The sequence below is a fragment of the Narcine bancroftii genome, chromosome 13 (genome assembly GCF_036971445.1).
Source record: "Narcine bancroftii isolate sNarBan1 chromosome 13, sNarBan1.hap1, whole genome shotgun sequence".
Classification (NCBI taxonomy): domain Eukaryota; kingdom Metazoa; phylum Chordata; class Chondrichthyes; order Torpediniformes; family Narcinidae; genus Narcine; species Narcine bancroftii.
The window spans coordinates 25,950,244-25,962,604 of NC_091481.1; the positions used below are offsets into that span (position 1 = coordinate 25,950,244).

A 12,361-nucleotide genomic window follows, 5' to 3' on the forward strand; every position below is an offset into this window, starting at 1 on the left:
CTGGCCAAGCAAAGAACAGAGGATATGACTACATCTATAAATGACCCTCATTAATTTGTAATTTCTGGTAATAATTAAGCTTGTCTATTCTCAGAACATACTCTCAAGGTGCTTTGATAATTTACAATTACATCCTAATTTCAACTGACCACTACAGTCAACCTTCAGTGTCATGAGGTTCAACTTCTTTGCAGAGTATTACACTCACAAACTTCAGTGATCAATCTGGACACACGTTGCTGTTGTCCAGACGTCACAGCTTTAAATTCTGGCTCTGGCTCTGATTGAGCAATGACCTAATGTTTGATCATGGAATCAAGGCACAGGCGATCTCTGGCTAGCACAAAATTATAGTTTCATCTTCTTTCCAAATTCATCTCCCAGTCGCATTTATTTAGTTTTTCAACCACTTCCACACTACTGGCTTTTCGCTGATTTTCAAAGTAATTCATCAGAATGCAAAACAGGAAAGCTGTACTCACAGGCGGTCGTTTCCGCAGCAGTTGTACTTTTGCCAATTTCTTCAGTCGATGCTGTCGCTGTAGATTAAAGAGAGTACAGCTAATTACTTACATACAATTCGAAATTAGAGGCAACAATTTAAGCTCGTTGAAATCATCACATGGTCACAATGAAATGGATCATTTTTCCAAAGGTTCAACAATTTTGCATTTTATTACAAACGCATTGCACAGTTCCATGAAAGTAAGCCATAACTCTTGCATATTCACCAAAAATTAACCTCTCCAAATTTGCAAAAATTGATAAAACCGTGGCTGACTGCCACATTTTAATGTTTTGAAGAAATGAGCAATCAAACTAAGATTTCAATCCATCTAACCAACTCATTCCCTCGTATCTAGTGCGTAAGAGCAAGCTTTTCATTAATGGTGACTTACCGCTCGTGGTTGTGCCAGGAGTTCCAGTGGTCTCTGTCACTGGAGATGTTGGAAATGAGGGGTCTGCAACATATCAGGAAGCCTTCATTAATAAATGCATCACAATACATTTCTATATGCACATTTTTCATTTTCCACCCTTTGAATATAAAGGCTTTGCCGGCCAGGCTTAGAACAGAAGATATGATGGCATTTAAAAATAACCCTCATTGATTTGTAATAGTGGATTTAATTTGGCTTCTTTATTCTCTGAATATATTGTAAGTTTGCTTAGTTCTTTTACTTTTAAACCCCAATTTCTATTGACCTCTACAGTCACTCTTCAGCGTCATGACAGTCACCTTCATTGCAGAGTATTACACTCACAATCTTCAGTGATCAATCTGCACACAAGTTTCTGCGTCCAGACGTCACAGCTTTAAATTCTGCTTCTGGATCTGCGTGAGCAATGACCTAATGTTTTATCATGGAATCAAGGCACAGGCGATCTCAGGCTAGCATAGAATTGCCGTTTCCAACTTCTTTCCAAATTCAGCTCTCAGTCGCATTTATTTACCTTTTCAACCACATCCAAGGTGATTTTCAAAGAAATTCATCAGACTACAAAACAGGAAATCTGTACTCACAGGCAGTGGATTCCGCAGATGTTGTAGTTTTGACAGTTACTTCAGTCGATGCTGTCCCTGTCGATTCAAAGTAGTACAGCTAATTACTGACAAGCAATTGGAAATTGGAGGCAATAACTTGAAAGCATCGCATGGTCACAGTGAAGAGGACGATTTTGCCAAAGAGGCAACCACTTTGCTTTTTCTTTGAAATGCACTGAACTGTAACATCAAATTAAACCCATCACTCTTGCACACACAGCAAAAATTTTCCTGTCCAAATGTGCAAAGATACATATGAATCCAGGCTGACTGCGTCATTAGAATGTATTGATGAAATGAGACTTCAAACCTAGATCGCAATCCACTCATTCCCTTGTTTCTAGTGTTCAAGAACCAGCTTTTCATTAAAGGTGACTTACTGCTTGTGGTTGTGCCAGGAGTACCAGTGGTCTCCGTCACTGGAGATGTTGGTAATGTGGTATCTACAAAATATCAGGAAGTCTCCATTAATAAAAGTCTCTCAATATATTTCTGAAAACATTCAGTAGCATACTTTCATTTTTCACCCTTCGAAAGAAATAGGCTTTGCTGGCCAAGCAAAGTACAGAGGATATGACTTCAACTAAAAAGGACCGTCATTCATTTGCAATTTCTGTTAATAATTAAGCTTTTCTATTCTCAGAATATATTTTCAAGGTGCTTTGATCATTTACAATAAGATCCAAATTTCAACTGACCACTACAGTCAACCTTCAGTGTCATGAGGATCAACTTCATTGCAGAGTTTTACACGCACAAACTTCAGTGATCAATCCAGACATCCCAGCATTAAATTCTGGCTCTGGCTCTGGGTGAGCAATGACTTAATGTTTTGTCATGCAATCAAGGCACAGGCGATCTCTGGCTAGCATAGAATTGCCGTTTCCAACTTCTTTCCAAATTCAGCTCCCCGTAGTATTTATTTAGGGTTTCAAACACTTCGAAAGCACAAGATTTCTGGTGATTTTCAAAGAAATTCATCAGACTACAAAACAGGAAATCTGTACTCACAGGCAGTGGATTCCGCAGATGTTGTAGTTTTGGCAGTTACTTCAGTCGATTGTGTCCCTGTGGATTTAAAGTAGTACAGCTAATTACTGACAAGCAATTGGAAATTGGAGGCAATAACTTGAAATCATCACATGGTCACAATGAAGAGGACAATTTTGGATAAGCCGCAACCACTTTGCTTTTTCTTTTAAATGCATTGAACTGTACCATCAAATTAAACCCATCACTCTTGCACACACAGCAAAAACTTTCCTCTCTAAATGTGCAAAGATATAGATTAATCCAGGCTGACTGTGTTGTTAGAATGCATTGAAGAAATGAGACTTCAAACCTTGATCGCAATCCACTCATTCCCTTGTTTCTAGTGTTCAAGAACCAGCTTTTCATGAAAGGTGACTTACTGCTTGTGGTTGTGCCAGGAGTACCAGTGGTCTCCGTCACTGGAGATGTTGGTAATGTGGTATCTACAAAATATCAGGAAGTCTTCATTAATAAAAGCCTCTCAATATATTTCTGTATACATTCAGTAGCATACTTTACAATTTTCACCCCCCCGAAAGAAATAGGCTTTGCTGGCCAAGCAAAGAACAGAGGATATGACTACATCTATAAATGACCCTCATTAATTTGTAATTTCTGGTAATAATTAAGCTTGTCTATTCTCAGAACATACTCTCAAGGTGCTTTGATAATTTACAATTACATCCTAATTTCAACTGACCACTACAGTCAACCTTCAGTGTCATGAGGTTCAACTTCTTTGCAGAGTATTACACTCACAAACTTCAGTGATCAATCTGGACACACGTTGCTGTTGTCCAGACGTCACAGCTTTAAATTCTGGCTCTGGCTCTGGTTGAGCAATGACCTAATGTTTGATCATGGAATCAAGGCACAGGCGATCTCTGGCTAGCACAAAATTATAGTTTCATCTTCTTTCCAAATTCATCTCCCAGTCGCATTTATTTAGTTTTTCAACCACTTCCACACTACTGGCTTTTCGCTGATTTTCAAAGTAATTCATCAGAATGCAAAACAGGAAAGCTGTACTCACAGGCGGTCGTTTCCGCAGCAGTTGTACTTTTGCCAGTTTCTTCAGTCGATGCTGTCGCTGTAGATTAAAGAGAGGACAGCTAATTACTTACATACAATTCGAAATTAGAGGCAACAATTTAAGCTCGTTGAAATCATCACATGGTCACAATGAAATGGATCATTTTTCCAAAGGTTCAACAATTTTGCATTTTATTACAAACGCATTGCACAGTTCCATGAAAGTAAGCCATAACTCTTGCATATTCACCAAAAATTAACCTCTCCAAATTTGCAAAAATTGATAAAACCGTGGCTGACTGCCACATTTTAATGTTTTGAAGAAATGAGCAATCAAACTAAGATTTCAATCCATCTAACCAACTCATTCCCTCGTATCTAGTGCGTAAGAGCAAGCTTTTCATTAATGGTGACTTACCGCTCGTGGTTGTGCCAGGAGTTCCAGTGGTCTCTGTCACTGGAGATGTTGGAAATGAGGGGTCTGCAACATATCAGGAAGCCTTCATTAATAAATGCATCACAATACATTTCTATATGCACATTTTTCATTTTCCACCCTTTGAATATAAAGGCTTTGCCGGCCAGGCTTAGAACAGAAGATATGATGGCATTTAAAAATAACCCTCATTGATTTGTAATAGTGGATTTAACTTGGCTTCTTTCTTCTCTGAATATATTGTAAGTTTGCTTTGTTCTTTTACTTTTAAACCCCAATTTCTATTGACCTCTACAGTCACTCTTCAGCGTCATGACAGTCACCTTCATTGCAGAGTATTACACTCACAATCTTCAGTGATCAATCTGCACACAAGTTTCTGCGTCCAGACGTCACAGCTTTAAATTCTGCTTCTGGATCTGCGTGAGCAATGACCTAATGTTTTATCATGGAATCAAGGCACAGGCGATCTCAGGCTAGCATAGAATTGCCGTTTCCAACTTCTTTCCAAATTCAGCTCTCAGTCGCATTTATTTACCTTTTCAACCACATCCAAGGTGATTTTCAAAGAAATTCATCAGACTACAAAACAGGAAATCTGTACTCACAGGCAGTGGATTCCGCAGATGTTGTAGTTTTGACAGTTACTTCAGTCGATGCTGTCCCTGTGGATTGAAAGTAGTACAGCTAATTACTGACAAGCAATTGGAAATTGGAGGCAATAACTTGAAATCATCGCATGGTCACAGTGAAGAGGACGATTTTGCCAAAGAGGCAACCACTTTGCTTTTTCTTTGAAATGCACTGAACTGTACCATCAAATTAAACCCATCACTCTTGCACACACAGCAAAAATTTTCCTGTCCAAATGTGCAAAGATACATATGAATCCAGGCTGACTGCGTCATTAGAATGTATTGAAGAAATGAGACTTCAAACCTAGATCGCAATCCACTCATTCCCTTGTTTCTAGTGTTCAAGAACCAGCTTTTCATTAAAGGTGACTTACTGCTTGTGGTTGTGCCAGGAGTACCAGTGGTCTCCGTCACTGGAGATGTTGGTAATGTGGTATCTACAAAATATCAGGAAGTCTACATTAATAAAAGTCTCTCAATATATTTCTGAAAACATTCAGTAGCATACTTTCATTTTTCACCCTTCGAAAGAAATAGGCTTTGCTGGCCAAGCAAAGTACAGAGGATATGACTTCAACTAAAAAGGACCGTCATTCATTTGCAATTTCTGTTAATAATTAAGCTTTTCTATTCTCAGAATATATTTTCAAGGTGCTTTGATCATTTACAATAAGATCCAAATTTCAACTGACCACTACAGTCAACCTTCAGTGTCATGAGGATCAACTTCATTGCAGAGTTTTACACGCACAAAATTCAGTGATCAATCCAGACATCCCAGCATTAAATTCTGGCTCTGGCTCTGGGTGAGCAATGACTTAATGTTTTGTCATGCAATCAAGGCACAGGCGATCTCTGGCTAGCATAGAATTGCCGTTTCCAACTTCTTTCCAAATTCAGCTCCCCGTAGTATTTATTTAGGGTTTCAAACACTTCGAAAGCACAAGATTTCTGGTGATTTTCAAAGAAATTCATCAGACTACAAAACAGGAAATCTGTACTCACAGGCAGTGGATTCCGCAGATGTTGTAGTTTTGGCAGTTACTTCAGTCGATGCTGTCCCTGTGGATTTAAAGTAGTACAGCTAATTACTGACAAGCAATTGGAAATTGGAGGCAATAACTTGAAATCATCACATGGTCACAATGAAGAGGACAATTTTGGATAAGCCGCAACCACTTTGCTTTTTCTTTTAAATGCATTGAACTGTACCATCAAATTAAACCCATCACTCTTGCGCACATACCAAAAACTTTCCTGTCCAAATGTGCAAAGATATAGATTAATCCAGGCTGACTACATCATTAGAATCTACTAAAGAAATGAGACTTCAAACCTAGATCGCAATCCACTCATTCCCTTGTTTCTAGTGTTCAAGAACCAGCTTTTCATTAAAGGTGACTTACTGCTTGTGGTTGTGCCAGGCGTACCAGTGGTCTCCGTCACTGGAGATGTTGGTAATGTGGTATCTACAAAATATCAGGAAGTCTTCGTTAGTAAAAGCCTCTCAATATATTTCTGTATACAATCAGTAGCATACTTTTCAATTTTTACCCCTCGAAAGATATAGGCTTTGCTGGCCAAGCAAAGAACAGAGGATATGACTTCATCTATAAATGAACCTCATTAATTTGTAATTTCTGGTAATAATTAAGTTTCTCTATTCTCAGAATATTTTTTCAAGGTGCTTTGATAATTTACAATTAGATCCTAATTTCAAATAACCACTGCAGTCAACCTTCAGTGTCATGAGGTTCAACTTCTTTGCAGAGTATTACACTCACAAACTTCAATGATCAATCTGGACCCATGTTGCTGTTGATCAGACCTCACAGATTTAAATTCTGCCTCTGGCTTTGGCTGAGCAATGACCTAGTGCTTTGTCATGGAATCAAGGCACAGGAGATTTCTGGCTAGTATAGAATTGCAGTTTCGAACTTCTTTCCAAATTCAGCTCCCCGTAGTATTTATTTAGGGTTTCAAACACTTCCAAAGCACAAGATTTCTGGTGATTTTCAAAGAAATTCATCAGACTACAAAACAGGAAATCTGTACTCACAGGCAGTGGATTCCGCAGATGTTGTAGTTTTGGCAGTTACTTCAGTCGATGCTGTCCCTGTGGATTCAAAGTAGTACAGCTAATTCCTGACAAGCAATTGGAAATTGGAGGCAATAACTTGAAATCATCACATGGTCACAATGAAGAGGACAATTTTGCATAAGCCGCAACCACTTTGCTTTTTCTTTTAAATGCATTGAACTGTACCATCAAATTAAACCCATCACTCTTGCGCACATACCAAAAACTTTCCTGTCCAAATGTGCAAAGATATAGATTAATCCAGGCTGACTGCGTCATTAGAATGTATTGAAGAAATGTGACTTCAAACCTAGATCGCAATCCACTCATTCCCTTGTTTCTAGTGTTCAAGAACCAGCTTTTCATTAAAGGTGACTTACCGCTCGTGGTTGTGCCAGGAGTACCAGTGGTCTCCGTCACTGGAGATGTTGGTAATGTGGTATCTACAAAATATCAGGAAGTCTTTATTAATTAAAGCCTCTCAATATATTTCTGTATACATTCAGTAGCATACTTTCAATTTTCACCCCTCGAAAGGAATAGGCTTTGCTGGCCAAGCAAAGAACAGAGAATATGACTACATCTATAAATGACCCTCATTAATTTGTAATTTCTGGTAATAATTAAGCTTCTCTATTCTCAGAACATACTCTCAAGGTGCTTTGATAATTTACAATTACATCCTAATTTCAACTGACCACTACAGTCAACCTTCAGTGTCATGAGGTTCAACATCATTGCAGAGTATTACACTCACAAACTTCAGTGATCAATCTGGACACATGTTGCTGTTGTCCAGACGTCACAGCTTTAAATTCTGGCACTGGCTCTGGGTGAGCAATGACCTAATGTTTGATCATGGAATCAAGGCACACGCGATCTCTGGCCAGCATAAAATTATAGTTTCATCTTCTTTCCAAATTCATCTCCCAGTCGCATTTATTTAGTTTTTCAACCACTTCCACACTACTGGCTTTTCGCTGATTTTCAAAGTAATTCATCAGAATGCAAAACAGGAAAGCTGTACTCACAGGCGGTCGTTTCCGCAGCAGTTGTACTTTTGCCAGTTTCTTCAGTCGATGCTGTCGCTGTAGATTAAAGAGAGTACAGCTAATTACCGGAATGCAATTCGAAATTAGAGGCTACAATTTAAGCTCGTTGAAATCATCACATGGTCACAATGAAACGGATCATTTTTCCAAAGGTTCAACAATTTTGCATTTTATTACAAACGCATTGCACAGTTCCATGAAAGTAAGCCATAACTCTTGCATATTCACCAAAAATTAACCTCTCCAAATTTGCAAAAATTGATAAAACCATGGCTGACTGCCACATTTTAATGTTTTGAAGAAATGAGTAATCAAACTAAGATTTCAACCCATCTAACCAACTCATTCCCTGTATCTCGTGCGTAAGAGCAAGCTTTTCATTAATCGTTACTTACCGCTAGTGGTTGTTTCAGGAGTTCCAGTGGTCTCTGTCACTGGAGATGTTGGAAATGAGGGGTCTGCAACATATCAGGAAGCCTTCATTAATAAATGCATCACAATACATTTCTATATGCACATTTTTCATTTTCCACCCTTTGAATATAAAGGCTTTGCCGGCCAGGCTTAGAACAGAAGATATGATGGCATTTAAAAATAACCCTCATTGATTTGTAATAGTGGATTTAATTTGGCTTCTTTATTCTCTGAATATATTGTAAGTTTGCTTTGTTCTTTTACTTTTAAACCCCAATTTCTATTGACCTCTACAGTCACTCTTCAGCGTCATGACAGTCACCTTCATTGCAAAGTATTACACTCACAATCTTCAGTGATCAATCTGCACACAAGTTTGTGCGTCCAGACATCACAGCTTTAAATTCTGCTTCTGGCTCTGCGTGAGCAATGACCTAATGTTTTGTCATGGAAGCAATGCAAAGGCGATCTCAGGCTAGCATAGAATTGCAGTTTCCAACTTCTTTCCAAATTAAGCTCTCTGTCGCATTTATTTACCTTTTCAACCACTTCCAAAACACAAGATTTCTGGTGATTTTCAAAGAAATTCATCAGACTACAAAACAGGAAATCTGTACTCACAGGCAGTGGATTCCGCAGATGTTGTAGTTTTGGCAGTTACTTCAGTCGATGCTGTCCCTGTGGATTCAAAGTAGTACAGGTAATTACTGACAAGCAATTGGAAATTGGAGGCAATAACTTGAAATTATCACATGGTCACAATGTAGAGGACGATTTTGCCAAAGCGGCAACCACTTTGCTTTTTCTTTTTAATGCATTGAACTGTACCATCAAATTAAACCCATCACTCTTGCACACACAGCAAAAACTTTCCTGTCCAAATGTGCAAAGACACTTATGAATCCAGGCTGACTGCGTCATTAGAATGTATTGAAGAAATGAGACTTCAAACCTAGATCGCAATCCACTCATTCCCTTGTTTCTAGTGTTCAAGAACCAGCTTTTCATTAAAGGTGACTTACTGCTTGTGGTTGTGCCAGGAGTACCAGTGGTCTCCGTCACTGGAGATGTTGGTAATGTGGTATCTACAAAATATCAGGAAGTCTTCATTAATAAAAGCCTCTCAATATATTTCAGTATACATTCAGTAGCATACTTTCAATTTTCACCCCTCGAAAGATATAGGCTTTGCTGGCCAAGCAAAGAACAGAGGATATGACTTCAACTAAAAAGGACCGTCATTCATTTGCAATTTCTGTTAATAATTAAGCTTCTCTATTCTCAGAATATATTTTCAAGGTGCTATGATCATTTACAATTAGATCCAAATTTCAACTGACCACGACAGTCAACCTTCAGTGTCATGACGATCAACTTCATTGCAGAGTATTACACGCACAAACTTCAGTGATCAATCCAGATATCCCAGCATTAAATTCTGGCTCTGGCTCTGGGTGAGCAATGACCTAATGCTTTGTCATGGAATCAAGGCACAGGCGATCTCTGGCTAGCATAGAATTGCCGTTTCCAACTTCTTTCCAAATTCAGCTCCCCATAGTATTTATTTAAGGTTTCAAACACTTCGAAAGCACAAGATTTCTGGTGATTTTCAAAGAAATTCATCAGACCACAAAACAGGAAATCTGTACTCACAGGCAGTGGATTCTGCAGATGTTGTAGTTTTGGCAGTTACTTCAGTCGATGCTGTCCCTGTGGATTCAAAGTAGTACAGCTAATTCCTGACAAGCAATTGGAAATTGGAGGCAATAACTTGAAATCATCACATGGTCACAATGAAGAGGACAATTTTGCCAAAGAGGTAACCACTTTTCTTTTTTTTTTAAATGCATTGAACTGTACCATCAAATTACACGCATCACTCTTGCACACACAGCAAAAATTTTGCTCTCTAAATGTGCAAAGATATAGATTAATCCAGGCTGACTGCGTCATCAGAATGTATTGAAGAAAGGAGACTTCAAACCTAGATCGCAATCCACTCATTCCCTTGTTTCTAGTGTTCAAGAACCAGCTTTTCATTAAAGGTGACTTACTGCTTGTGGTTGTGCCAGGCGTACCAGTGGTCTCCGTCACTGGAGATGTGGGTAATGTGGTATCTACAAAATATCAGGAAGTCTTCGTTAGTAAAAGCCTCTCAATTTCTTTCTGTATACATTCAGTAGCATACTTTTCAATTTTCACCCCCCTCTAAAGAAATAGGCTTTGCTGGCCAAGCAAGGAACAGAGGATATGACTTCATCTATAAATGACCCTCATTAATTTGTAATTTCTGGTAATAATTAAGCTTCTCTGTTCTCAGAACATACTCTCAAGGTGCTTTGATAATTTACAATTACATCCTAATTTCAACTGACCACTACTGGGTGCTGTGCAGCGACGCAGACTTAATAAGTGAACTTGTTGTAGTGAATAGTGACCATGGTATGGTTACTTTTAAGCTGCAATTAGAAAGGGAAATGGAAAGGAAGTCGGAAGCATCTGTACTTCAGTTAAATAAAGGGAATTTTGCAGCTATGAGGGAGGAGCTATCCAAAATAAAATGGGAAGATACACTAGCTGGGAGGACAACTGGGGAAAAATGGCAGGTTTTTATGGACATTTTTCACAGGATTCCGGACAAATTTATTCCAAAGTGGAGGAAAGGCTCTAGGAGATGCAAATGGCAGCCCTGGCTAAATAAGGAAATCAAGTGCATTATCAAGTCGAAAGGGAGTAATTATAAGATAGCGAAGCGGAGTGGGAAATTAGAGGATTGGGAAACCTTCAATGAACATCAGAGGGTAACTAAGAAAGCCATAAGAGACGGGAAAATGAAGTACGAGAGGAAATTAGCAGATAATATTGCGGAGCATAGCAAAAGCTTTTTTAAGTATGTGAAGAGGAAGAAATTGGTTCGGTCTAAAATTGGCCCTTTGAAAATGGGCAAGGGTGAAATTATTACCGGAAACAAGGAGATGGCAGAGGAATTTCACAAATACTTTGCAACTGTCTTCACCAAGCAGGATATAGGTTATAGTCAGTTAGGGGGTAGTAGTCATGCGGTACCAAGAGACTTGGGGAACTTTACTGGGGAGGTAGGGGATCTAATGGATATCCGGATCCAGAAGCAGAAGGTTATGAGTAAATTGTTGGGACTGAGGGCTGATAAATCCCCAGGGCCTGATGGGCTGCATCCTAGGGTGCTTAAAGAGGTGGCTATGGAAATTGTGGAGGCACTGGTCGACATTTTCCAAAGTTCCATAGATTCCGGGGAGGTCCCTGAGGATTGGAGAGTGGCTGATGTGGTGCCGCTTTTTAAGAAAGGAGGGAGGGAGAAAACAGGAAATTATAGACCGGTTAGCCTGACATCAGTGGTGGGGAAGATATTGGAGTCCATCATAAAAGGAGAAATAGCAGAACACTTAGTCAGTAATAATAGTATAAGAGCTAGTCAGCATGGATTCCTTAAGGGTAAGTCACGCTTGACTAACCTTCTGGAATTTTTTGAGGATGTGACAAAGAGGGTGGACTCGGGAGAGCCAGTGGATGTGGTGTATTTGGACTTCCAGAAGGCCTTTGATAAGGTACTGCACGGGAGTCTAGTGGGCAAGATCAGGGAGCATGGTATTGGAGGTAAGGTGCTGACATGGATGGGAAATTGGTTAAGAGATAGGAAACAAAGGGTTGGAGTAAATGGGTCTTTTTCAGAATGGCAGGATGTGACGAGTAGAGTGCCTCAGGGATCGGTGTTGGGTCCTCAGTTGTTTGTAATTTATGTTAATGATTTGGATGAGGGGATTATAAATAACATGAGCAAATTTGCAGATGACACTAAACTGGGTGGCGGTGTGGGGTGTGAGGAGGATGTAAGGAAAATGCAGAGGGACTTGGACAGGCTGGAGGAGTGGGCGGCTAAATGGAAGATGAATTTCAATGTGAACAAATGTGAGGTTATTCATTTCGGGGGAAGTAATAGGAAAGCTGAGTATTATTTAAATGGAGACAAGCTAGGGAGTGGGGAAGTGCAAATGGATCTGGGTGTACTTGTTCACCGGTCACTGAAAGCTAGCATGCAGGTTCAGAAAGCTGTGAAGAAGGCAAATGGAATGTTGGCTTTCATAAAGAGGGGATTGG

The 12,361-nt window shown here is 39.4% G+C and overlaps 1 protein-coding gene across 1 annotated transcript in view; it reads right to left on the reverse strand.

Moving 5' to 3' along the window:
• The window catches only part of LOC138748011 (mucin-2-like), a 125,689-nt gene that overhangs the window by 73,221 nt on the left and 40,107 nt on the right, over nt 1-12,361 (reverse strand). Inside the window, exons 47-60 of the mRNA XM_069907711.1 lie at nt 10,282-10,344; nt 9,250-9,312; nt 8,209-8,271; nt 7,793-7,849; nt 7,142-7,204; nt 6,088-6,150; nt 5,056-5,118; nt 4,029-4,091; nt 3,612-3,668; nt 2,959-3,021; nt 2,558-2,614; nt 1,927-1,989; nt 900-962; nt 483-539 (exon numbers count right to left, since the gene is read on the reverse strand). Of these exons, the coding sequence (XP_069763812.1) occupies nt 483-539; nt 900-962; nt 1,927-1,989; nt 2,558-2,614; nt 2,959-3,021; nt 3,612-3,668; nt 4,029-4,091; nt 5,056-5,118; nt 6,088-6,150; nt 7,142-7,204; nt 7,793-7,849; nt 8,209-8,271; nt 9,250-9,312; nt 10,282-10,344 (858 nt within the window). The remainder of the gene's footprint in view (nt 1-482; nt 540-899; nt 963-1,926; nt 1,990-2,557; nt 2,615-2,958; nt 3,022-3,611; nt 3,669-4,028; nt 4,092-5,055; nt 5,119-6,087; nt 6,151-7,141; nt 7,205-7,792; nt 7,850-8,208; nt 8,272-9,249; nt 9,313-10,281; nt 10,345-12,361) is intronic.